Source organism: Monodon monoceros, unplaced genomic scaffold (assembly GCF_005190385.1).
Source record: "Monodon monoceros isolate NGI ecotype Baffin Bay Population unplaced genomic scaffold, NGI_Narwhal_1 Super_Scaffold_10, whole genome shotgun sequence".
NCBI lineage: Eukaryota > Metazoa > Chordata > Mammalia > Artiodactyla > Monodontidae > Monodon > Monodon monoceros.
Genome location: NW_021703766.1, coordinates 33,628,925 through 33,655,320, shown reverse-complemented (window position 1 = coordinate 33,655,320; position 26,396 = coordinate 33,628,925). Strand labels below are relative to the sequence as shown.

At 39.3% G+C, this 26,396-nt stretch overlaps 2 protein-coding genes across 6 annotated transcripts in view; both read left to right on the top strand.

Annotated features, from left to right (window-relative positions):
* CNEP1R1 (CTD nuclear envelope phosphatase 1 regulatory subunit 1) lies at positions 1-26,153 on the top strand. Of its 4 annotated transcripts, none has more exons than XR_003790883.1 (7): positions 37-154; positions 1,474-1,545; positions 3,552-3,625; positions 6,848-6,957; positions 7,080-7,134; positions 16,218-16,394; positions 26,134-26,153. XR_003790883.1 is itself a non-coding variant. In XM_029203875.1 (6 exons), the coding sequence occupies exons 1-6, from the start codon at positions 130-132 to the stop codon at positions 13,305-13,307; spliced, it is 378 nt and encodes a 125-aa protein (XP_029059708.1). In that variant the 5' UTR covers positions 1-129; the 3' UTR covers positions 13,308-14,625. The 4 variants fall into 4 exon arrangements, 2 of the variants coding, with proteins under 2 accessions (XP_029059708.1, XP_029059723.1); XR_003790884.1 differs by lacking the exons at positions 16,218-16,394; positions 26,134-26,153 and adding exons at positions 11,803-11,887; positions 13,266-13,315; XM_029203875.1 differs by lacking the exons at positions 16,218-16,394; positions 26,134-26,153 and adding an exon at positions 13,266-14,625 and having other exon boundaries at positions 1-154.
* HEATR3 (HEAT repeat containing 3) overlaps positions 26,004-26,396 on the top strand; it is a 36,403-nt gene continuing 36,010 nt past the window's right edge. The window contains exon 1 of one of the 2 annotated variants that reach the window (XM_029203845.1): positions 26,004-26,279. In XM_029203845.1, the coding sequence (XP_029059678.1) occupies positions 26,145-26,279 (135 nt within the window). In that variant the 5' untranslated portion in view covers positions 26,004-26,144. The remainder of the gene's footprint in view (positions 26,280-26,396) is intronic. The other variant, XM_029203854.1, reaches the window with a different exon arrangement.

The window sequence follows — 26,396 nt, the reverse complement described above, 5'->3', positions numbered from 1 at the left end:
AAGGGGCGGTGCTAAGAGGAGGGGCGCAGGGGAGTTGTTAGAGGTGGGAGTTGGAGCTGCGGGCTTGGAGGGGGCAGCGGAGCTGCGATGCAGACGGGGCAGCGCCGGTGAACGGAGCTGCAGCCCGACATGAACTCGCTGGAGCAGGCGGAAGGTAGGGTGGGCCGCCTGGGCAGGTTCCGGGCTTCTCCCGGAAGCTGGCGGGGCTCCGGAGGGGCCTGAATCGTGGAAACCTGGTCCGGAGAGAGGAGGCCGCGAGGGTTGGACTGACGGGGTCCGGGGCTGGGGGCGCGGGGGCCGGTCCAGGGGCCAAGGGGCGGCAGTATCCGGCCGGTCGCTGCTTCCGGCGCGCGTGGCCTCAGCCGGCGCTTGTCGGGGGCGCGTTGCGTCAGTTCCTCCATTCCCCAAGCTTAGACCAGGTAGCTTCTCGTCCTGGCTGCTTATATTTCTCATTCATTAGCAAACATTTTTACTTCGTGCCTTGTAGTATGCTAACTCACTTTTTTTTTGATACCTGCACGAATTGTATCCCTGATTTCTGCCGTGGTTTCTGGTAACTGCCGGGGTAAGAGAGTGCCTCTTGGTCTCCTTTTCTAAAGTTCAAAAAACGCAACTGAGGGCTTCCCTGGTGGCGCAGTGGTTGGGAGTCCGCCTGCCGAGGCAGGGGACGCGGGTTCGTGCCCCAGTCTGGGAAGATCCCACATGCCGCGGAGCGGCTGCGCCCGTGAGCCATGGCCGCTGGGCCTGCGCGTCCGGAGCCTGGGCTCCGCAGCGGGAGAGGCTACAGCGGTGAGAGGCCCGCGTACCGCAAAAAAAAAAAACAAAACAAAAAACGCAACTGAAAGTGATACCCCACCTTGCTCATTCAGAGCGAGTACCTTGGGTGCCCCTGTGTTGTGGAACCAGGCGTCGGCGCTCCAGAAGTGCCACGAAGATCAATTGTAACCTCTTGGGAGGGAGGAAAGGGGAGCGTCTTTGCATACCCACCTGTTAGCCGCATCAGAAGTCCAGACTGAAAGCGTAGCCATTAATTAAATACAAGGGCTGGAATTCGGAATTGGGTAATTGCGTTCAAATTGACTTCGAAGACTTCGGTGTTAGGTAATAACGTTGTTCTGTCTAATAGGGAGTTCTTGGTTCCAACGGAATTAAAACTCGAGCTGATTTTGATCCTTTATTTGCAACCCCCAAATTTCTAGCTTTTGGCACCGGCTGAGGCTGCTGTTGATTTTCCACATACCATTTTATGACGCTTCTAAAAGTGAATCGGCCAGTTTCCTTATATGTGAAATTGGAATTAAAGAAACCTAATGTATTTGTCAAGTGTTTAAAGCTGTCATAGTAAAGAAGTAAACAGTGCAGTGATACATGTAAGTTGGTGTGCAAGACCTGAAGCAGAGTACCTAAAATTCATCTTAATAGATTCAAACTAGTAAGAGTAGCTAATTAGAAAATTGAAATCTTTTTGCCTAGATCTCAAGGCTTTTGAGAGGAGACTTACTGAATATATTCATTGTTTGCAACCTGCCACTGGACGTTGGAGAAGTAAGTGCCTGGATGTTTTTTAAGGGAAAATAAACTTAAAATTGATACTTTTATTCCTGCCTAGCAATGATTTGCTTCTCTGTAAAACTTTTGTTTTACAAATGCTTGCAAATCTTTATTAAACCATAAGATTCCCTTTTATTTGGACAGTTTTACATTTATTTAACATTGTAAATAATGGCATTACAGAGAAATTTTAAGAAAAGAAACTGACAACCCTAAGAGAATAGTCTATTTTGTGTGGTTGAATTTTTATTTTTACAGTAAAATGCGTATACTTTTAAACAAATATTACAAATCTGATAACCAGCACACGTAATAAAAATTTCAGTAGTCTGTCTAGCAGTTTTACAATTTTGCCTACAAACTATTGAAATAAAGTTTGTTAAGGAAAATGATACTCAACGAGTGCTGTAAAATATGATTTGAAAGAATTGTGGTTACTGCCCCCTGGAAATATATAGGAAATGCAGACGAATATACAAGTGATGACCTCAATAAGCAATTGCTAATTTATGTTGGGACAGTCTTAATTTCTTGGCTGTTCCTTGCTGAAATTTAATTTCTGCCAAGAAGGAAGTACAGCAGCACATGTTGAGGACATACTTTATTTTGAAGTATAATTCACTTTGTGGGACCAAACTGAAGAGCCCTATTGAAGTTAAGGGTCTTCTCCTATGTCGAGATTTTTTGTGTATTTTTATTAAATCTATTTGCAAAGTATTAGTCATATGCTACAGGAATTCTGATTGGTTAGAATTCACAAGTAATGATTTTTCTCAGGTTCTCCAGTTTACCTAGGAATTACCCCCAAAACCTTGTTTCACTGTTACTTGAGAATCTTTTAAAATGTATATGATGCTTTTCTATCTTATAAAGTGTAATGAACACGCTTTTTCTCTGATTCACGGTCTAAGTGCTTACATACAAATGCTGTCAGCTTGTTCAGTGTACCAAAGTATGTGTATGAGGTCCCTTCTGGTGGGTTTGCTTTTGCTTTTGCTTCATTAAAAAAAAAAAAAAAAAAATCTGTATACTTTAGCATGTTTCTTATTGGAAGTGTAGAATTATAAGAAACTGAGTTTAATCTGTTCTGAGCTGAGAACATAAGTTTGAAATTTTGCGTTTTATTAAATATCTAAAATGAGATTGTTTTTCTATGATTTGCCTCTTCTAAAAGTATATCACCACGAATTCTAGATAAAGTTTTACTATATTTATGTTGCACTTTGAAGCTTGATCTCTACATTTTAAAAATGTATGCATCCCAACTGAAAGATAGTAACTGATTGGTCTCCAGAATAGTAACTAGGTCTTGGTGCCCCTTTATTATTTTTTAGTAATACCATATATTCTTAAGTTTTACTTATGATCTATATAGAATTTTTTAAATAATTCTAGCTTAGTGGGGAGAAAAACTTTTTCGAACTTCTACTGTCAGTAATTTCTACCCCAACCTTCCTTAAGTCCCTTAAAGAAAATCTGATACTGATTGGTGTGCTCCACACTTCCTGACATTGACCTTTGTTTAATTCAACAACAAGCAGTTGTCTGCAAGGCAAAAGTCTTTAGTCCAAATTCTCAGTGCATTCATGGAAGAGTCTTTGGTTTGTTTATATTTGAAAAATGAGGTTTTTGGGGTGGTTTGGGGGGGTTTTTGTTTTGAATTTATTAGATCTGTAACATCAGTGTAAAGACATTGAAAGTTACATAAGAAAATCTTACATTAAAGTTTTACCATCTTGGTTCTTACTGCTTTTAATTTCATTAATCTTCAGGAATTTTGACTAAAGTAATAAGGGGGACAGTATCCTCCTCAGTTACTAAGGTTCACGTTGTTTCAGAGAATTCCGCAAGGTCATATGGCAAGTCTCCTCTAAGTCCTGAGTGGAGTCCATTCTCTGTTTAATGAAGCGCTGCATCCTTTGGCTGTCGTATTAAGAACTGGTGGGAGTATCATATTAATAGCTTATTTCCTTACTAATTTCATGTTTATCTTTCATCAGTGCTTCTTATAGTGGTATCTGTCTGTACAGCTACTGGTGCCTGGAACTGGTTAATAGATCCCGAGACGCAAAAGGTAGAAGTTTTGATTTTAAATCTTTAACAGGTTGAGACAGTGGGTACAGCAGTGCTTTGTTCTTTGTAAAGTATTAATCAAATGCTACCTATTAGAACTAGTAGTGATACTAATCATTGTATTAAAACTATGCTTTATCTTAATTTGCTTGAGAAAAACTTTGGCTGGCTGCTGTGGGTTAAGTATCTTTGCAGAGAAAAAGGCCTAAGAAATACTACCTCACTTATATTACTTCTCATTCATTTCTGAACTTGCGTACAGTTTTTACATATCTCATTTTTACATATTTCAGTGTAAACGTTGTCTTTGTTCTGTTTTGTTCATTTAGTGTCATCAGTGCCAGCTTTTAAAAATTATAAAACAACATTTTCTTCTATGAATTATCTTTGTTAATTCTTTTCCTCATCTCATAAAGCATTCGAGACAACTTTGCAGGAAACGTTATGATAAAATAGCAAATGTAAATGTAATAAACAGTCAAGACCAGTAAAAACAGAGTACGAGGTCAAAACCAGGAAGGAAACCAGGTTACTGATATCATAGGCCCTGTGGGCCAGCAGAGTTGCCAGGGTTGAGTTTTAAATTAGTCTCTAAAGTCACAGCTAGTTCCACGGTTTTCATTATCTGTGAGAACACATTTGTAAGTTCTTTAAGCTAGCAAAGGTTTTCTTTCTCATCATTTATCTTTAAAAAAAAATTCTGCCTGAAGTTTAATATAAGAAACACTGAGAGATCTCCCACTGGGCACTAAGAATATTCCTGTACCAAATGCAATAACAGATTTCATAATGTTATTTCTTGAAGCATCCTTTGATGAAAGCTGGTAGCATGTTTCTCAAATTTCTATCTCTTTCTACCAATTTGTGCCTTAATTGCAAACTTGGGCTTTTTTATTAGAGAAGTAATCGTCTTCAGTTTTCCAGTGAAGTTTTTTTCCCCCAGTTCAGGTTTATTTAGGTAATAATGATGTTGTAGTTTCCACAAATTTAACCCTACTTCCCCTTTTAAACTGTAATTAGGTATACTACTTCCAGTAGCTTTATTTACAACCTTTTGGGTTATGCAAAAGAAAAACCTAATAATAAGGCTTTTGTCAGCAGCCTAAATGGCAGTTCAGACAGCCGGGGGTTGTTTACCATGTAGTCTCCCTGACGCTACCCGCTGAGGTGGAGAAATAAAAGAATAGGAAGCAGGGGAGGTTGGTGATGGGATCTCATGTTAATAGAGGGGTTTCTATGATGGATAGGAAACTCTCCTGTATGTTCATTTATAAAAATCTGATCTTAAGGCTGCACTTGGTACTCATCTTTAGGGGAAGAGTGAAGGAGGCTGCAAGAAGATTAAAAAAGGTCTATCTTGGGAAATGAATCTGACTTCTAATTGTGAACAATATAAGCTGATTTCAGCTAGTTGAGATCTTAATAAAACACAGAATTAAATGTAATTTGAAATAGGCCCAAAACTCTGTAGTTAATATAATTTTCTAAATTAGGTGAGAGTATAACTATTAGCTTAAGGGTTGACTCTTTACATTTCACTATTTAATAACCTCAAACCTGACAAGAGTTTTGAATAGCAGTTGTCTGTAAGGGGACTTGCAAACTCAAAAGCCAGTGGCTAGCTGGAAGAACACAAGGAGAGAAGGAATATGGCAAACTGGAAAGTACACAAATGCCTCAACTAAAGGAGGCAACTGTTACCTGGATGCAGTTGATTGTTGCCGTGGAGGAAGGCAGGCTGATACTGACTGGTCTAATGAAGATTGAAACACTGTATGTGCTGATCTTGTACAGGGCGCATAAAACATAGGCACGTAATTCCTGTGGGAATTAAACTGTCCTCAGAGGTTTAAGAAGACATTACTCTGGAATATTAAACTTTCTTCAGGATCTCGTCCTTCTGGGAGCTTCTTCCTTCCTGATGTTTTCAACCTGTCATCTCTTCATTTGACAAATTTATTTAACCAGTACCATGCTAGGCCAGTGCTCTTCATAAGTTTAGTTGTCTGTCTTGAAACAGGTACACATATCTTATCAGAGCGGAGCACAGATGCTCTTAGCTTGGTTCTGTGCTCCCATTTAGTTTCTAGTCCACTCCATTTCTTTTTCTAGACTCTAAATACTTGTCTTCTCAGTCCACATTCCGATTCCCCAGTGGTCTGGCTTCAGTGCCTACTCTTGTTCCAGTCCTGCATCCTGTACCCTTGTCCCTCTACCTACTCTTAGAATTATGTATGCTTCTGTTTTCTACTGTCAACTGATTATTCTCAGATCTTAAATTAGCCCTTTGTTTCTCTTGAACTCTAGTTTTTTATGGATAGCTACTAATCACTTTCCCCTGCTGGGATGTTCTGTGGCCATCTAAACCTAGTAGCTTCAAAACCAAACTCATGTCTTGCCTCTTTCAAAGAGAAAGGGTGAAGCTGGAACTGACTTTTACAAGGATATGTAGGAGCTAGCCAGGTGAAGAGGAGAAAAGGAAAATGGTAGCATAAGTGTGCAGGTGTGGCAGGAGATGATTAGACTGAGACCAGGTTATGAACGGCAGTTTGCTCACCTCTGCTTTTTAACAGGGAAGATAACCAGATCACGTCTGACTTGTGTTTTCATTGAGAGTCAGAGGCCTCATCTTCATTCATTCAACAATATTTATTGAGCACCTATATTTGCCAAGTGCTGTTTCAGGTGTTGGGAGAATAATGATGCCCACGACAGTGTCCCTTTTCTCGTGGAACTTGTAGTCTTCTGCTTTTTAAAGTACTTCTCACTAGGAAGGTTTCAGTAAATATTTTTGGTAGGGTGTTTTTTTATTATAGGAGTAAATTTTTAATGGTTGAAGCATTTGGAATGAATGGAGGGAATATTGCTACATTGTCTTGCTACACTGAAGATATAAAACATACATTATTTTAATTTTCATAGTATAGCAATATGGAGAACTAGGATTTTTGGAAGTCTCCAGATTCTCATAGTTTATCTGTTTTTTTTTTGGGGGGGGGGTGCATGCCACGCGGCTTGTGGGATCTCAGTTCCCTGACTAGGGATTGAACCCAGGCCACAAGAGTGAGAGCCCAGAATTCTAACCACTAGGCCACCAGCGAACTTTCCAAATTCTCATATTTTAGATAATTAAATGTTATATACATTCATGCACAAGTGGGGAGGTAGGAATCAATATTGTTCTAAGATTTTTAACATTTTTATCTTTCCAACTCTTTTACAGGTGTCCTTCTTCACATCACTATGGAACCACCCATTTTTCACCATTAGCTGTATCACTCTAATAGGCTTGTTCTTTGCTGGAATACACAAGAGAGTAGTTGCACCGTCAATGTATCCTTTACCATGAATTGAGTTTTATTCTCTGAACTAAATTAAACCACCTTCCCAATCTCTAGGTGTTCTTAAAAGCTTACTCTTCAAATATAAATTTTCCTTTGACCACATTTATTCAGTATAGCTGCTCGATGTCGAACTGTATTAGCAGAGTACAACATGTCTTGTGATGATGTAAGTATTTTCATTAGAAAACTGTAGCCACGTGTGAAAGGACTGAAGTGTTTTGGCTTAAGTAAAACAAACATTTTTTTAACAACAAATTGTCTCCATGGAATTAATAGGGGGGATATTCGTTGTAGCATTGATTCTAAGACACTTTTTTTTTTTTTTTACATTGTAACATCTCTGAAGATTGACGTGCATCCACTAATCAATGGTGTCTTACAATTAAATTGGTAGAGTTGAGAGTTTAATCTTTCTTAATGACATAAAGTCATGATCCATCTTCTAATTGAAGCTATCTTAGATTCAAAGAAATAAACAGTGGTCATTATTGGCCAAAAATGGCTCAGTGGGATGGTTTTGTAAACTACTGTTATGTATCTCACACTCTTCCATATGTAGGATTTTATATAGAGTCATAGATTAATTGATGGACTGTGGACATATGAACGTACTGTATTTTTAAAAGTTGATCACATATCAATATAAGAATATCTCACAATTTCGATTTATTTATAAAAGCATTTTTACCTTCAACTTAAAAAACTATTAAGTAATACCCAGTATAGGAAATTCGAATAAAAAACAAAAGTATTAGGGCAGGAAGACAACTGGATCAATGGAAGAGAATAAAGATTAAACACTTTGATTTTTTAAAAATTAGTAGAAAAAAAATTAGTAGAAGATAAGGGTAGTCTTTCAAGTCAAAAGGGAAGAAATAGGCTATTTATAGTATTGAGACAGTTGGCTCTTCATTTGGAAAAAGATGAATTTAGACCTCTACCTCACATCAATTAAAAAAACTAAATTCCAGGTAAAATCTTAAATAGATTTAAAAGGACATATACATCCCACCATAAAAGCATTAGAAGAAAATACAGAAGAATATGTTTATAACCTTGGGATAGGAAAACATCTTCTTAAGTCACAAAACAAATGCCATAATGGAAGAATTTGGATACATTTAATTGCACCAACATTTGAAGATTTTGTACATTAGAAGACAATAAGTTAAGCAGTAATTAGAAGAAATCATTTGTAATGTACCTAATAGATAGAGGGTAGTATCCAGAATGTTTGAAGGCCTATTAAAAATCAATAATAAAAAGACAAATAGTACATTTTTAAAATGGAAAAGGTAAGTCGTATCACAGAAATGGAAATACAAATGGCCAATAAACATGGAAAGACTGGAGAGCCTCATTTTGTAATCAGGGAAATGCAAAGTAAAACTGAGTTCATTTGTATTACTTGTCAGATTAGTGAAGATTAAATAACTCCAGTATTGTGGTGAAATGATGCAGCCATACACTGCTTGTTGGGAATATACATTGATGCAGCCATCTGAAGGGCAGTTTTCATCATTCTTGTAGAATGTAATATGTGCATGTCTCATGACCTAACTACTCTACTTTCCCCAACTCCCCTGGTGGGGGGGCCATCACACATGTACGCAAGGACGCAAGTACAAGATTGTTCATTGTAATATCCTTAGCAGTAGTGAAAAAAATGGAAATAATTTTTGTTTCTCGACAGAAATTTTGTTTCTCAACAGTGGTAAAATAGTGTGTGGTAAAGCCATATCATAGGAAATCAGAAGTAAATCTATAAGTATGGACATGGAAGTACCTCGAGACATAATGTTAGGAGCAAAAAGTAAATTATCAAACAATATGGTCAGTTTGGTACCTTTTTTTTTAAAGTTTTAATTATGTAAATTTCCAAACATAAAAAAGCAGAGAAGAGCTAAATGAACTTCCCGTGTATCATCGGCCAGTGTCGACAATAAATCAACTCATGGCCATTCTTTTTTTTTTTTCTTTTTTAAATCTTTTTTGGAGTATAATTGCTTCACAATACTGTGTTAGTTGCTGTTGTACAACAGAGTGAATCAGCCATATGCATACACATGTCCCCACATCCCCTCCCTCTTGAGCCTCCCTCCCATCCTCCCTATCCCACCCCTCTAGGTCATAGCAAAGCCCCGAGCTGATTCCCTGTGCTCTGCTGCTGCTTCCCACCAGCCAACTATTTTACATTCGGTAGTGTATATATGTCGACGCTACTCTCACTTCGCTTCAGCTTCGCCCTCCCACCCGTTGTCCACAAGTCCATTTTCTATGTCTATCTCTTTTTTTTTAAATTTATTTTTGTTTTATTTATTTTGGCTGCGTTGGGTTTTTGTTGCTGTGCGTGGGCTTTCTCTAGGTGCAGCGAGTGGGGGCTCCTCTTCCTTGCGGTGCGTGGGCTTCTCATTGTGGTGGCTTCTCTTGTTGCAGCACACAGGCTCTAGGCGCGCAGGCTTCAGTAGTTGTGGCACATGGGCTCAGTAGTTGTGGCTCCTGGCCTCTAGAGCGCAGGCTCAGTAGTTGTGGTGCGCAGGCTTAGTTGCTCTGTGGCACGTGGGATCTTCCCAGACCAGGGCTCGAACCCGTGTCCCCTGCGTTGGCGGGTGGATTCTTAACCACTGCGCCACCAGGGAAGCCCCCCCCCATGTCTACCTCTTTATTCCTGCCCTGCCTTTTTTTTTTCCTAAGTTAATTTTTTTTTAAATGGTGCTTTATTTTCATAATTAGAAGGTGAAAGAATTACCATTTCAAATAGACAGATTTGAATATTTCCTATTTTGGTGCTTTCCTCTTCCCTGAAATGTATTCAAAGCCTTGTTTTTTTGAATTTTATTTAATTTATCTTTTTATACAGCTGGTTCTTACTAGTCATCCATTTTATACACATCAGTGTATACATGTCAATCCCAATCTCCCAGTTCATCACACCACCACCCCTACCTGCTGCTGCTTTCCCCGCTTGGTGTCCATAGGTTTGTTCACTACATCTATGTCTCAGTTTCTGCCCTGCAAACCGGTTCATCTGTACCATTTTTCTAGGTTCCACATATATGCGTTTATTCCTGCCCTGCAACTAGGTTCATCAGTACAGTTTTTTTTTTAGATTCCATATATATGCGTTAGCTTATGATGTTTGTTTTTCTGTTTCTGACTGACTTCACTCTGTGTGACAGACTCTGGGTCCATCCATCTCACTACAAATAACTCAATTCGTTTCTTTTTATGGCTGAGTAATATTCCATTGTATATATGTGCCACATCTTTATCCATTCATTTGTCGATGGACATTTAGGTTGGTTCCATGCCCTGGCTATTGTAAATAGTGTTGCAATGAACATTGTGGTATGTGTCTCTTTTTGAATCATGGTTTTCTCAGGGTATATGCCCAGTAGTGGGATTGCTGGGTCATATGGTAGTTCTATTTTTAGTTTTGTAAGGAACCTCGGTACTGTTTTCCATAGTGGTTGTATCAATTTACATTCCTACCAACAGTGCAGGAGGGTTCCCTTTTCACCACACCCTTTCCAGCTTTTATTGTTTCTAGATTCTTTGATAATGGCCATTCTGGATAGAATGCCCAGAGATAAACCCACGCACAGATGGGCACCTAGTTTATGACAAAGGAGGCAAGTACATACAGTGGAGAAAAGACAGCCTCTTCAATAAGTGGTGCTGGGAAAACTGGACAGCTACATGTAAAAGAATGAAATTAGAACACTCCCTAACACCATACACAAAAATAAACTCCAAATGGATTAAAGACTTAAATGTAAGACCAGACATTATAAAACTCCTAGAGGAAAACAGGAAAAACACTCTTTGACATAAACCACAGCAAGATCTTTTTTGACCCACCTCCTAGAGTAATGGAAATAAAAACAAAAATAAACAAGCAGGACTTTTTTAAACTTAAAAGCTTTTGCACAGCAAAGGAAACCATAAACAAGACAAAAAGACAACCCTCAGAATGGGAGAAAATATTAGCAAATGAAACAAGAGACAGGATTAATCTCCAAAATAGACGAACAGGTCAATATCAAAAAAAACAATCCAGTTAAAAAATGGCAGAAGACCTAAATAGACATTTCACCAAGGAAGACACACAGATGGCCAAGAGACACGTGAAAAGATGCTCAGCATCACTAATTACTAGAGAAATGCAAATCAAAACTGCAATGAGGGGCTTCCCTGGTGGCGCAGTGGTTGAGAGTCTGCCTGCCGATGCAGGCGACATGGGTTCGTGCCCCGGTCCGGGAAGATCCCACATGCCGCGGAGCGGCTGGGCCCGTGAGCCATGGCCGCTGAGCCTGCGCGTCCGGAGCCTGTGCTCTACAACAGGAGAGGCCACAACAGTGAGAGGCCCGCATACCACAAAAAAAAAAAAAAAAAAAAAACTGCCATGAGATATCACCTCATGGCCATTCTTAATTCATGTGTACCCTTGCCAACCTTCCCTGTCATCAGGTTATTTAAAAACAAATCCCAAGTGATGTATTTTACCCTCAATCAGCATGATAGAAGCACCAAATTTTTATTCATATATGTGAATGTAAATCCATAGGAAACAATCTGGAAGAATTCATGCTAAAACTGGTTTCTTCTGTAAGAGGGCTAGTGTTTGAGGTGAATGGAAAGGATGACTTTAAGCTCATCTTGGTTGAACTTTTTATAATGAGATTACATTAATGTCTTATGTAATTTAAAATAGATTTAAAGTGGATTTAAAACCATGATATTTTTATACAGTGGTATACTATACATTCTGTACTGTAATAGCAATATAAAAAGGTACAAGCTGCTGAAACATAGTAATGTTGATGAATTTCAGAAACACGTTGAGTGAAGTAGATGAAAAAGAACACGCTGTGTGATTCCATTTACTTAAAGATCAGAGAGAGGCAGATTAACCTGTGGTAAGCAGTTATGTAGGGAGTGGGGGGTACCATTGACCTTGGAAAGGAGCATGGAGGAACTTTCTGAGTGGTGGTGATGTTCTTCTGTAGCTTGATCTGGGTGGTGGTGACGTGGGTATATACATTTGTCAAAACTCATAAAACTGTACACAAGATTTGAGCATTTTACTGTGCATGAATTATATCTCAGTAAAACAGTAGAAAAATTAGTATCAAAGTTCTACCAAGGTATCAAGGAGTTACCGAAAAAGTGAAAGTGAGAATTGAGAGGGAGCCAGAATCCTGACAGCACTTGACCTGAGGACAATAAAGTGTGTTTCTGAAAACCACCTAGAATTTTACCAACCAAAGATAATCACCATGTTTTATATTTTATTGTGTATTCTCATTTACTCTTATAAAAGAAAAATGTTATAATCAAGTTCATAAAGAACCGTTAAAAAAAATAAAAAGATGTTACGAATTTTTCAAACCTGCTTCTTTGACCCAACATTAGGACTTAAGAGCCACCGTATACTGAAGGTTAACTGTGAAAGGTCCCAGGCCTGTTTTTTTATCTGCATGATCTCAAGATCTTCCATTTTGTTTAATTACATACTGTCCCACTTTATGGACACATCATAATTTAATCCCCTACGTCCACATTTTGCATGTTATATATGTTGTGTATTTTTCACTAGAACTTAAGCTCCATAAAGACAAGGAACTTCGTCTAGCTAGTTCATTACCGGGTCCCTAGCATCTCACACGTCTGGCACATTAATGGGCACTCAGTAAATACTGAATTAATAGCACTTAAATGTACATCTTTACCCTTGCACCTAGTTTCCTTCAGATAAATTCCTAGAAGTGGAATTGTTTGGATTATATGGTATATGCTTTTTTTGTTTTGTTTTGATAAATATGACAGCCCTATAGAAGAGTTGTATCCACATACACTGAATACCAGCAGTGTATGAGTGTCTATTGCTCCAGCCATTGGTTTACATTTTAACTTGAGGAAGTTAAAATTTTAATGTTAGAAAAAGGGAAAAATTTTTGTTCAAATACATAGTTTTATTTATGTTTTATGGTAAGGGACATAAATTAGTCTATATAAGTTGGGATTTTATTTTATCCACTGGGTTGGTTGGCTGATTTTCTGGTAGCCAGTGGATAGGGAATTCATCAAAAAAAGATTTTATGTGTATGTTTTAAAGTACTAAAGATTTTTAGAAGAAAGTTCCACACAAAGAACACTGAAAACATAATTATTAATTGCTTAATCTTGACTAAATATAGGGGGGTGTTCTAATGCCCTTTAAGGTTTCTAGGTAAGTGGTGGTGTTCTTAATAGAACTGTATACTTTTAAACTTTTTTTTTTTTTCATTTTTACAGACAGGAAAACTAATTTTGAAACCTAGGCCTCATGTTCAATGACAATCTGCACTCATTGTTATGGGACTTAAAACAACCTTTCTTCAAAAAGTGATACAGCAAAAAGCCATAAAGGATTGCTTTTACAGTTGGATATGTGAACGTCATAGCAACAACTGACAAGAAATGTGCAATATTTACCCAGATTATCTTCATGGTGGTGACTCGCGTAATCAGTGCTTTGGTACCTTTGATTATTTGTGTTTCAGTATTAGTGTCACTTTAGTACTTCAGATCCTGCAAAGATTTTTGCAGATGAAGTATGTATGTATGTTACTAAGTTAAACTTAGAAACAGAACCTCATCCAGTTTTTATAATGTATTTTTGTAAACTACTGTAAATAGCAAATCAATGCCAGTGTTAAAAAGGAAACGTTATGTGGACTTTGTTCTCCTGCACCAGTGTTTCAGGAACATCTGCTTGCCATCTCCACAGCTCTTTAAAACCGGCTATTACGTATAGCTGTGCCTTTCACTCTTACGCTCCTCTCTTTTAATCATAATGCAGGAAAAACATTGGATTGAGCTTAGACTAAGGAAAATTCATCTCCATTATGTTTTAAGAAATTATAGGTGTTTTGAGAAACAGTTTTTGTTAAAACTAGATAGTGAACTTCAGCCACTATTGTGATATTTTCCAGTTCATTGTTTTCATTTAATGCTAAATATACTTTATATTTTTTTAATGATTTTAAGAACACTCCAAAGGCTTCTGAATAGACAAGTTTAGTTATAAATTATGTATTGTCTGGGGAATTTGATAGTCATTGTTTTAGATAATGGGATTTTATGCTGTGGTAGACATGCTGTTACACTAGTATCATGCAGGTGTGATTGATCAGCCACACCATCACAGGGATAACTTGGGAGCAGTGCCACAAACTAGAGTCTACAATTCTCACTGTTTAGAGAGTGTTAATGACATACTGTGTATGCATATTAGCCACATATACTATAACAGCCCTTAAAATTAAACTATTGGGATTGCTGTAAATATTTTAAAGAACTAGAGGTGCCTTTTACCTGTTTATTAGAAGATTTTGAAAGGTTTAAATTATTTCACGAGCAGTCTTTTAAATTTCATTTAACATAAGGCTGAAAATTCAAAAACAGGACAAAAAACCTTTTTAACAAGGCTGCCGTTATCTTAAATGTGTTCATCTTGGCTTTCACGTGTATAAAATTTCATTCTTTGAACTGCAGCAATAAACCCCTCTGCTCCTACGAAGTTTTAAGAGGGTATTCCATATATTCTGCATTGTTTTATTTCCTGTAAATTTTGTAGGTAAATATGTGCATAAAAATAAATACTTTATATATATTTAGTGATTGGGCTTTTTCCTTGGTTTAAGTCTGTAACTGAAAAAAATTTTAAACATACTGAGTGTGTCAGGTACAGGCTAACATAAAATGAGTCAGATACAGGCTGAGTAAAATGAGATACTTTAACTGTGTGTCCAGTAGAGCAAATTTCAAGTAGCAATTGAAGGTACCCAGTTTATTAGGCTGTGAATACTTTAAATTTTAAAAAATATTTATTTATTTATTTCACTGCGCCGGGTCTTAGTTGTGGCATGTGGGATCTTTTAGTTGCAGCATGCAGAATCTAGTTCCCTGACCAGGGATCGAACCTGGGCCCCCCCCCCCCCCCGCATTGGGAGTGTGGAGTCCCAACCGCTGGACCACCAGGGAAGTCCCCTTTTAATATTTCTTATTCATCGTGGTCTGATAATATGTGATGTTTAATTAGGAAATGCAGGATTTCTCAAAAATTAAGCTCTACAAACCTGGATCACTAGTTTCCTCCAAGAGTATAAAGCTGAAGAGGGATTTTATGTGTCCTAAATCCTTTTTGGAATCATCAGCTACTTTTTGTATTTAACAAAATCCTTGAATCTTTTCCCCTAGAAAAATATGTCTGTGTATGTACATATACGGTGCATGTACTTGGAGAGGTTTTCAAGGATTTCCTGATGCCAGGCTACTTGGAATCCATTGGCTCCAAGAAAGAAACTTTTGTTACAGTTCCAAAGATTTTTCATACCTTTACTTCTAACAGAACAGTTCATTTTCCAAAAAAGCCTTTGCTCTGGTTGAAATGGCCCAAGGATCCTTGCTAGGTTAGCCTCTCATCACCAGCGCCCTCACTCTCTCATACGCTCTTCCACACTGTTAGGAAATTACTGTTGAGTCTAGTCCTCTAACTTCACAGGTGGGGAAGACAGTCTTAGATTTTCAAAGTGACTTTACTCTACGTCCCCGTGACTTACTGAAGACAACTAACACCAAGTCTCTTGACTGATTGAAAGGATGTTTATGTGTGTGTGTTGAACTTAAGTCATGAGCCATTATAATGGTATGGTTAAGAATGTAGACGCTTATGCCAAACTGGATTTTAATCTCAGATCTACTACTTGCTAGTTCTGTAACCTTAGGCAAATTAGTAACGTTAGTTTTTTCATTTATAAAATGGGTATAATGCCAATCTCCTCGGTAGAGGAAGATAATGTATAGGATATAGGTATATCGCCAGTCATCTTACACTGAGTATTAAATTGTTAATTCATGGAGAGCACTTAAACAGTGCTTGGCTACAGAGTCAGTGCTCAGTAAATCTAGTTGTTAAACCAAACACTAAAAGTAAAAAAAGGAACAAAACAAAAAACCTCATTGTTACAACTTTACGTAATATCAACATCTCAGTTGAGATAGCCAGGAGGAAGTTGTGCTTATCTTTTGAATCAGGCAAACTCCTGAATACTGGATTAAATACAAAGAGAAAGGCTCTTTGGCCTCGAATGATTTAAGAAACCTAAAATGGTTCTAGGTGTTTTCTCAAGCAACTTCACTGAAAACATAAAGGCTGTGACTGCCTGATAGTGCTGCTTTTTGAGTGGCTCTTTTCTCCTTTAGAACTGGACTCTTGATGGGCATTTTGTAGAGACTTGAGTCTCTACATCCTTCTGGCTGACAGATGCTCTGCCTTCATCAGCAACTAAAGTGGCTCTATCATTTCCTCTCCTGTTGAAACCAAAGACACTTGAGTCTCATTCTGTTTCCAGACTCCACTTTCTGTATGCTTTACATTAGGTAAGTATAATTTCTATCTTTTTCCACTAAAAATAGGTGCACCTTGCCTGCATCAGAGAACGCAAAACATTTTTAAATTGATGTTTTTAGTGAATGATTGTGTGCCGTGCAAGTCTGTTTGTGTGAGAGACAAGAAAGTAAAAGGATATCCATTACCTGAAAGTTTTAGGTGTGCTCTTTCATCACCTTTGTACACTGCCCTTTAAGTGGCAAGTGCTTTGTTGGGTATTTGTGTGAGGAAGAGTTTTTGCACTCTCAGAACTTGTTGCCTGGGGGGAATACAGACCAGTGATTGAGCAGTTACCATGTGGTTTAAGTGCTATGAGGGGTAAAAGTGTGGGACGCTATAGGAGCCCAGAGGAAGTGGGCCAGCCCAGACACAACTTGACAGAGGTTATTTCCTTCTGATCTGAAGGGTCAGTCGTGGGGGGTAGGGGTGGGGCAGAGGCAGTTCTTGAACTTGCCTGGTGGTGAGGAGTTGGAGAGGAATTGTGGCAAGAGCTGAGGCTGGAAGTAAGTAGGCATCTGGGGTTGGGAGTCTTGTGAGGGTAGTGGCAAGCCACCAAACTGTTTTGGTAGGGAAGTGACTTAACTGGATTTGCATTTTATGGTCATGACTGCTACTGTGTGGACTGAAGGGCCATGCCCTGGAGGGCAGTTAGGAACTGCTGCTATATAGTCCAGGTGAGAGATGAGGGCTCCCGAACCAGAGAAGTAAGAGCTTTCGTTAGTCAAATGAGTGGGACTTTGTGGGAGGCCAGGAGAGGGAGCAGTTGAGCATCAAGTCTACCACTTTTTCCATCCTGTTACCTGTACCAGAAATAAAGTTTCGATGATCACCAATGATTGGGAACTATTTTATCTTCTTAGAGAGTCCCTATGCTCCAAAGCATATTAAAAGCTCCAAGTGGTCCTGCAGTAGAGAAACCTGTTTCCCTGACGTTTTGTGAAATGCCTGTTAACGTACACTGTGGATATTTGGGTATTTGTCATGATATTTGTCTACCAAGGTTGTTTTGAATGCCCTTGCTAGGTGTGGGGAATGCCAGCTGAATGAGTCCAGTCTCCGAAGACAACCCAGAAAACTCCCTTCCTTTGCATCTGGGACGAGGGTGAGGCCATAAAGATAAGTTTCTGTTGCAGAGTACTTAGTAGTGCTCAGTGGTAGTGGCGCCGGTGTCCTCATCGGGCCAGCTTGATGGCATGGGTCTGGGCATTCTTTTCTAAAAGTTTAGCCAGACCTCCCCAAAGTCCTGTGAGGTACCCAACCCTTTCGATAGTCTGTCTTCTGTTTAATCAGCCAAAGTCAGCTTCTCTTTCTTGCCAATAAGACCCTGACTTACAGAATATTACACAGAAGAAATGTTCCAAAGAGCATGCTTTGAGGAGACTTGACCCGTCCCTGTAAGGGACTAGGGAGCTGCTTCAAACCAAGCGTGATGTCATCTGCCAGGTAAGGGGTCTCTGGGCCATGTGTAGTGGAGGAGTCCAGCCTGGCAGATTGACTTGGGTCATAGTCCTGGTTCCTCCATTAACCACTTAGGCAGGTGACTTATTCTTAAAGTCCCTATATTCCGAGTCCTTGTCATCTGTGTATCTTTAGTACCCTAGAGCACCTGGCATTTGGAAGATGCTCAGTTACTGTTGGTTGAATGAGTGAATGAACCTTAACTTTGGTATTTAAATTTTGTACATAATTACACCAAGTCATAAGTTTTCTTACGTAATGTATCTAGTTTTATGGGGAGGTTCTTAAGATAGAAGGCTAAATGCTAAGATTTGTAAGGTAAATAACAGTAGGGGAACTAAAATAGCTAAGTCTATTATAACTTCATTAAGTAAATCAAAAGAGAAATACTGTATATCCTTGCTAGAAGTTGCTGTTTTTTAAAAAAATTTATTTGTTTTTGGCTGCTTTGGGTCTTCGCTGCCGCGCGCGGGTTTTCTCTAGTTGCGGCGAGTGGGAGCTACTCTTCGTTGCACTGCGCAGGCTACTCATTGCGGTGCCTTCTCGTTGCAGAGCACGGGCTCTAGGCACGCGAGCTTCAGTAGTTGTAGCACGTGGGCTCAGTAGTTGTGGCTCGAGGGCTCTAGAGCACAGGCTCAGTAGTTGTGGCGCATGGGCTTAGTTGCTCCGCGGCATGTGGGATCTTTCTGGACCAGGACTTGAACCTGTGTCCCCTGCATTGGCAGGTGGATTCTTAACCATTGCGCCACCAGGGAAGCCCCTAAAACAATAATTTCATACCATCAAATATTCAGCTCATACTTCCCCAGTTTCCTCATAAGTGTCTCTTTTAGAGTTGGTTTGTCTGAATCAAGAATCAGATAAAGTAAATTTAAATAGCAACAGTTTGGAAAAAAAAAACAAACTAGGGTCCGGGCCTGGGTTTCTGAAATTATATCTGATTACATTTGTGAACTCATGCACATAGAATACTTTTTCAATAAATAAAATGACTCCAGTTAAGAGCTTCCACAGTAAACAACATTATCACAGTGAACACCATTGCTCTCTCTTCATGTATTAACAACTTCAAAGGAAATGGGGAACCCAATACTCAAGTCACAATGAAAGTCCAGTTTGACTGCTGTGCAGCATCCTTAGAGAATTCCCAGTCCAGATAAGGGCAGGAGGAAAGGAAGGAGATCACAGGAAGAAACTGGAATGGATATATTTGAACATATGGCAAATACTGTTGACAAAGATGTTAGACATTTGGAAAAAAATAATGGCAGATTGATGGAAAGCCAGGATAATGAAAAAGCAATTATTAACTCCAAGAAAAATGAAGGTTGTATAAGCAAGAGACTGGCTTTAGTGGACTTCTTAGAAGTTTAGCAGTGAGCAGTATTTGCATTGTTCTAGTAATTTGGATAGTGATCACTGATTTAATCAAGAATTGTGGTACAGTTTTGTTGGATGAAGGAGAAATGGGGGAGAGGGTACAGGAGAGCTAAGTCCTTACCTACCAGGGCAAGAAGGTAAGAAATAGTATATAATACTGACAAATAAGAAAAAGTAATAGCTTATCATTTGGGAGTATGGAGATAATAATAGGAGAAACAGGTAGAATAGTTGAGAATGTCTACTTCCTAGAATGGGCTTGGGGTTGGGAAGAAGTAAAGCAAGGGACTGCCGTTCTTTTATGATTTTCAAATTGTGTATATGTATAAATATTTCTTTTCAGTGAGGTAGCAAAATGAATATGAGTTTGCTAGCTGGAGTAGTTCATTTTATGAGTGGAGAAACAGGTATAGAGAGCATTTTACCCAATTTGGGAGCCCTTGCTCTGCTCTTATACTTAGTCATTTTCTACGTTCCTCCCTTTATCTGGTGTTACCCATTAAAACTTTGGTTTCCTCAGTTTGCTAGCTCTTCAGTAAATACCAACAAATTCATTAGGAGACAGTGTATTGCATTTATTATAACTGAAGTCTGACTGTGTAGGGTCAGTCCCATATTTGTCGTTTGCAAATCATGTGCTCTTAGGCAAGTAGCTTAACTTCTCTGTGCTTCAGTTCTCTCATCTCTAACAGGGATGCTAACGTCACATGGGATTGTTGACGGTTTATATAGCTTAATACGTGCAAAACTCTTAGAGCAGTGTCTGGCACATAGTGATGGCTCAATAAATACTGTCGGTGGGACCCTCACTCTCCAAATAGGGAATGGAACCCATTATTATTACCAATGAATATGGGGGAACTGATCAAAACAGGGATAGGTTCTAAAGGCTTTTAAAAAAATCAACTTTATTGAGGTTAATTTACATAAAACAACTCTAATTATTATAAAAAACAGTTTTTAACTGTACAGTTTGATGGATTTTGATAAATGTAGCACCCCTGTAACAATCACTACAAGCAAGACACAGAACATTTCAGTCACCCCAAAGGGTTCCATCCCCCCATTTCCCAGTCAGTTCCATCCCCTACCCCTGGCTCTGGGCAACTCCTGTTCGGCTCTTTAGATTTGTGGTTTCTAGAGCTTCACATAAATGAAATCATAGTATAATCATACAGTACTCTTTAGTCTGGTTTTTTTGCTAAACATATTTTTGAGACTTTTTGTCTATGTTAATATATGTATCTGTAATTCATCCCTTTCCATTGCTTTTTTTTGTTTCTCCATTTACCTGTTGATGGGTATTTGGCTTGTTTCCAGTTTGGGGCTGTTATTAATAGACCTTCTGTGAATATTCATGTACAGTTCAGTGTGGATATATTCATTTTTCTTGGGAATACCTGGAGTGGGATTGCTGGATTATGGGCTGAGTATACGTGACTTTATAAGAAACCACTCAACTGTTTTCTGAAGAGGTTGCCCCATTTTACGTTCCCACCAGCAATGTTTGAAGGTTCCAGGAGCTATGCCCCCACTAAAAAGGCTAAAATGAGAAAGACTGACAATACTGGTTTAGGCGAGGAGTTAGAACTGACTCTGTTGACTTTTGGGTAAATAGGACGCTCTTAAAATGTTCTCCCATCACTCTGTTTGGATCAAAACCATTTAAGGTTTGTTGCTTTCCAAAGGTTAAGTGAGTTAGATGGGATTTAGGGCAATCTGTATTGCCCTAAATACTCACCGCAACGAAGAGTAGCCCAGGCTCGCCGCAACTAGAGAAAGCCCGCGCACAGCAACGAAGACCCAACGCAGCCTAAAATAAATAAATACATAAATAAAAAATGATGCCAATACTACCTGCTCATTCTAGAAAACCCCCAAAATAAACTAGTTGAAAAATAAGATATTTAAATGATCTCCCTTAACTCCCCCTATAGTTAAACACAGGTGACACTTTGGTATATATACTTTCATAGGTATTCCCTCTGTGTGTGTTTTTCCAAAAATGGGATTATACTATATATGCTGCTTTGTAACCTGCCTTTTTGCTTCATAGTACCTGGTGAACACCTTTCTTGCCTTATGAATAAACACTGTCAAAGGATGATTTTCAACAAGTTTAAATTTTCATTCATCAAATAAACGTATAGTGAGCATCTGTCAGTTCCTTAATGAAGGAAACAGGAAGATGGTAAAATTGGTATAAAGGAGGAACAGAAATTTATTTAGTGAGGAATAATATACTTAAACAAGACTGCTAGGAAACCATAAAATTCCTAGAAAGAAGAAAAGATTGGCAGCACTCTTTCTTTTTTTTTTATCTTTTATTTATTTTTAAATGAATTTTTATTGGAGTATAGTTGCTTTACAACGTTGTGTTCATAGGCAGAACTCTTTGACATAAATTGCAGCAATATTTTTTTGGATCTGTCTCCTAAACTGAAGGAAATAAAAGCAAACATAAACAAATGGGACCTAATTGAACCTAAAAGCTTTTGCACAGTAAACTAAACCATCGACAAATGAAAATACAACCCACTGAATGGGAGAAAATATTTGCAAATGATATGACTGATAAGGGGTTACTATCCAAAATATATAAACAATTCAACATCAAAAAAACAACCCAATTAAAAACTGAGCAGAAGTCATAGACATTTTTCCAAAGGAGACATACAGATGGCCAACAGTCACCTGAAAATATGCTCAACGTCATTAATCATCAGAGAAATGCAGATTAAGACCACAGTGAGATATCCCCTCACACCTGTCAGAATGGGCTGTCATCAAAAAGAACACAAATAACAAATGGCGAGGATGTGGAGAAAAGGGAACCCTTGCACACTGTTGGTGGGAATGTAAATTGGTGCAGCCACTGTGAAAAACAGTATGGAGTTTTCTCAAAAAACTAAGAATAGAACTACCATATGACCCAGCAATTCCACTCCTGTGTGTATATATATATAGAGAGAGAGAGTGCGCGCAAGCGCGCTAGTTGGAAAAGATACATGCACCCCAATGTTCATAGCAGCATTATTTACAATTGCCAAGATACAGAAGCAACCTAAATGTCCATCAACAGATGTATGGATAAAGAAGATGTGGTATATATATACGGTGGAATACTACTCAGTTATAAAAAAAGAATGAAATTTTGCCATTTGCAACATGGATGGACTTGGAGGGTAGTATTATGCTAAATGAAATAAGTCAGACAGAGAAAGACAAATACTGTATGGTATCACGTATATGTGGAATCTAAAAAATAAAATAGTGAATATAACAAAGAAGAAATAGATTCACAGATACAGAGAACAAACTAGTAGTTACCAGTGGGGAGAGGGAAGGGGGGGAGGGGATTAAGAAGTACAAACTACTAGGGACTTCCCTGGCGGTCCAGCAGTTAAGACTCCTTTGCTTCCACTGCAAGGGGCATGGGTTAGATCCCTGGTTGGGGAACTAAGATCCCGCAAGCCGCAAACCACGTGGCGCAGCCAAAAAAATAACACCAAACAGTACAAACTACTATGTATAAAATAAATAAGCTACAAGGATATATTATACAACACAGGGGATATATTTTATATTTTATATTTATTTTTATAAATATATTTATAAATATATTTTATATTTATATATTTTATATAAATTATATAAATATTTTATAACTAATGGAATATAACCTTTAAAAATTGTGAATCACTATGTTGTACACCTGAAACTTACATAATGTACATCAACGATACCTCAAAAAAAAAAAGAAGATTGCTAGGTTAGGTATGAAATTGGTTATGTCCTACAAGGCAATGAAATTGTATTCTTTGAGGTTATATTTTCTACTAGACAGAAATAATTTGCATCTCAATAGGACAAAATCATTTGTAATTTATCAATCTATAAATTATATCTAACTTCATAGAATCTAGGCCAATAAGCAAATAGTCACTCAACAAAAGTACATTTCTCTGATTCTCAACCTAGGGCAATATTGCTGCCCGGGAGACATTTGTCCTCTGAGGGGCAAAGTCATCCCCCCTGTTTAGAACCCCTGGTGTAGATTTGCACTGTACAAAACGGTACATGGAGGGCTGAGGATAGAGTATCTGCTGGGACAGGAGGACAACAGGCCAGGCCCCACAGGACAGCCATCTTTTTGGTTTACATCTCCTATCCCACAATGAGTCTGTAACACTCAGAGGAACTGGAAGTAGATCTAAGACTGTGTATCAGGAAAATGGAAATGATTAATGCCAGGGTGTACTGGGGAAGCTTGCTGAACTATACAGCCCCCAGGCCTGGGTAAAGGAAAGTCCGAGGGAGTTTCTGGGGTGACTGAGGAGGCTCCCAGGCAAGAGATGAGGTGTTGGAAGCGTGTGGCAGGGTGCTTTGGCTGCACAGGTATGTCATGTAAAAGTCTGAGCCTGATTCTACCTGGTTCAGTTATGCACCTACAGGGGACTGTCAAAGGTTTTCAACGAATATTGATCAGAGTGTGTTTTTAGGAAGATTACCCAACAGACGTGTGAAGGGGGAGAAACAGGAGTCTGAGAGAACAGCTAGTTCCTATTTAAAACAAAATTTATCTGCAAATAATTGATTACAAGCATTTTTATTGTCTCAGAAGGAAAGAGGCTTCTAAGCAATCTAATTCAAAAATTCCCACTTGACAATGATAATTTGTAGGAAAAGGGGATGGTTGGCTGGATCATTGACGTTGATCATGTCAATCATTGCTTGGCTGGATTTTTTAAAATGCCTGGTTAACCTGGATTATTAGATGGTTAAAGGTCACTGGGCTTCCCCTAAGACTGATGATCTTAGGTGGGTCCTGGAAGGGCTCTTAAGCTCATTAGTTTATCATTCATTTTTAGCAGAAATATAATTTCTCACAGGAAATAGTAATAAAATAGATCCCATAGTTCTCCCCCGGCTAAGGTTTTGAACTATTTTTTCTTGCTCATCCCCACAGTGAGAGAAATAGCAAGAATCTGTTTTGTCTCCCCCTATTCTGTCTAGATTGCATGCCCTACTCTTTCTTGATTATGTGGTCTCTATTCATTTAAGAAATGGCATGCTTATTTTGTGCCACGTCTTGGCCAGTGCTGGGAAGACAGTGATGTGTGAAAACAGGCAGTCTTATCCTTACAAGGTTTAGTGTGCAGTTGGGCAGAGTATGGGTATAAGAATTGTGTAGAACTATACACAAATTTAAGTTACAACGTAATTTTGTACTGTGCTTTGAAGCAAAGGAACAGGATACGTGCCATCTCAGACTTCAAAATCAGAGGAGGCACCTATGAAGATGTGACTCTTGCATTCACCGTGACAGCAGTGGGGTCTGGGGCAGAAGAGGCCCTTTGGAGGGCGGCTTAAGGGCAGAATGCAGGAGGTGACGTGAGATGAAGCTGCAGGCCAGGATGAGACACTGCAGCCGGCTAAGATTTTGATCCCCATCCTAAGAGAAATGGAAGCCACTGAAAGGGTTCAAGCAAAGGAGTGCATATGAGAAAGTTGGAGGGATATTCATTCTGAAAGAAATCACTCCAGCTTCTCAACGGATGGTGAGGGTAGAAAAAGAGACCAGAAGCCCATGTGGTCAAGACAAGAGAAGATAGTAGCTTGGACTAGGGAGGTTAGGAGATCAGTAGCCAGAAAAGAGAGATCTAGGAAGTAAAACCCACCAACATGTATCTGGGGGCTCCAAGTTTTCCTTGTGCCTAAAGTTGGTCTTTGATGGGCCTCAGCTTCTGTACAACTTCAGCTACACCTCTGTGATTATTTTCCAAAATATGCTGTAGTAATTAGTCATTTCCTTTACTAGACAGTCAAGTCTTTGAGGGTAGGGTTGCCATGGGATGGAACTTTTCTCCCATACATTGGTGACCTGAAAGCTATATATCTATTGGGTGCTCCATAAATGCATGTAATTATAAAGACTACAGGAGATTCTCCTGTACTTTTTCTTCTTTCTGAGTACTTACCACAACTGTAATTAAATACTTACATAATTATATATTTAACACATCTCTCACTAAACTGTAAACTCCATAAGGACAAAGACAAATGACAGGGTCCATATCTGTCTTGGTTATTGTTTTATCCCAATGCCCAGCACTGTACCTGGTACTCAATAAATATTTGTGAAAGAATCCTTTTGTTATTTGTTAAATGAAAGTTTCAACCATACATTTATATGGTGCTTATTATGTGCCAATCTCTGTTCTTAGCATATTAAACACATTAACACATTTATCCTTATAACAACTCCATTACGTATATATTATTGGTATCCCCATTTCATTGATGAGGAAACTGAGGCAGGAAGGTTTAGTAACTTCTTAGGGAGTCCATCAAATAGGGACTTTGTGACAGGAGCTGTGCTAGGCACAAAATAAAATCGTGGTTAATATTTTTTGAGCACCTACTACATACATACATCAGGCTTGGAGTTAGGCGCTTTACATAATATTTTTTTAAGCCTCACAATAACCTGGCAAGTTAGGCATCCTTAATCGCATTTGATTATTATGGAAATAAAGGTTTGGCAAGTTCAGTAACTTGATAAATGTCACTAGCTGGTGGGAGGCGGAGTCGGTTCTACCTTTCAAATCCAGCCTTCCCCTTCCTGAGAAAACCCATAAGACACGCCCCTCCGCAAGGTCTGGGCCCGCCCAACCTCCCCTCTACGCCTGCGCTCTCCCCGCGCTGGCCACCACCCCGCTCCGCCGCCGACACGCCACGCGCACGCGCACTGCTTCCCCATGTGGGCTCGGGCCGTCATCGGGCCCAGCTGAGCAGTAGTGCATAGACCCCTAGACTGCAAGACCTTGCTGCCAGCTGAGCAGACTCCACCGTCTTGCTGTTGCCCTCCTCTCTCGGTCTTCCCGCCAGCGCAATTCACAATGGGCAAGAGCCGGACGAAACGCTTCAAGCGACCTCAGTTCTCCCCTACGGGCGACTGTCAGGCCGAGGCGGCGGCGGCGAACGGGACTGAGCCAGAGGAGGACGACGGGCCAGCGGCGGAGCTGCTAGAAAAAGTGAGGCGAGGGCTCGCCGGGCCGCGCGGGGAGGGGCGGGGGGCAGGCCTCGCCCGGAGCCCCCCAGCAACGCCACACGCCCCTGCCGCCGCGTCCCCGCGCGTGCGCTCTGCTCTC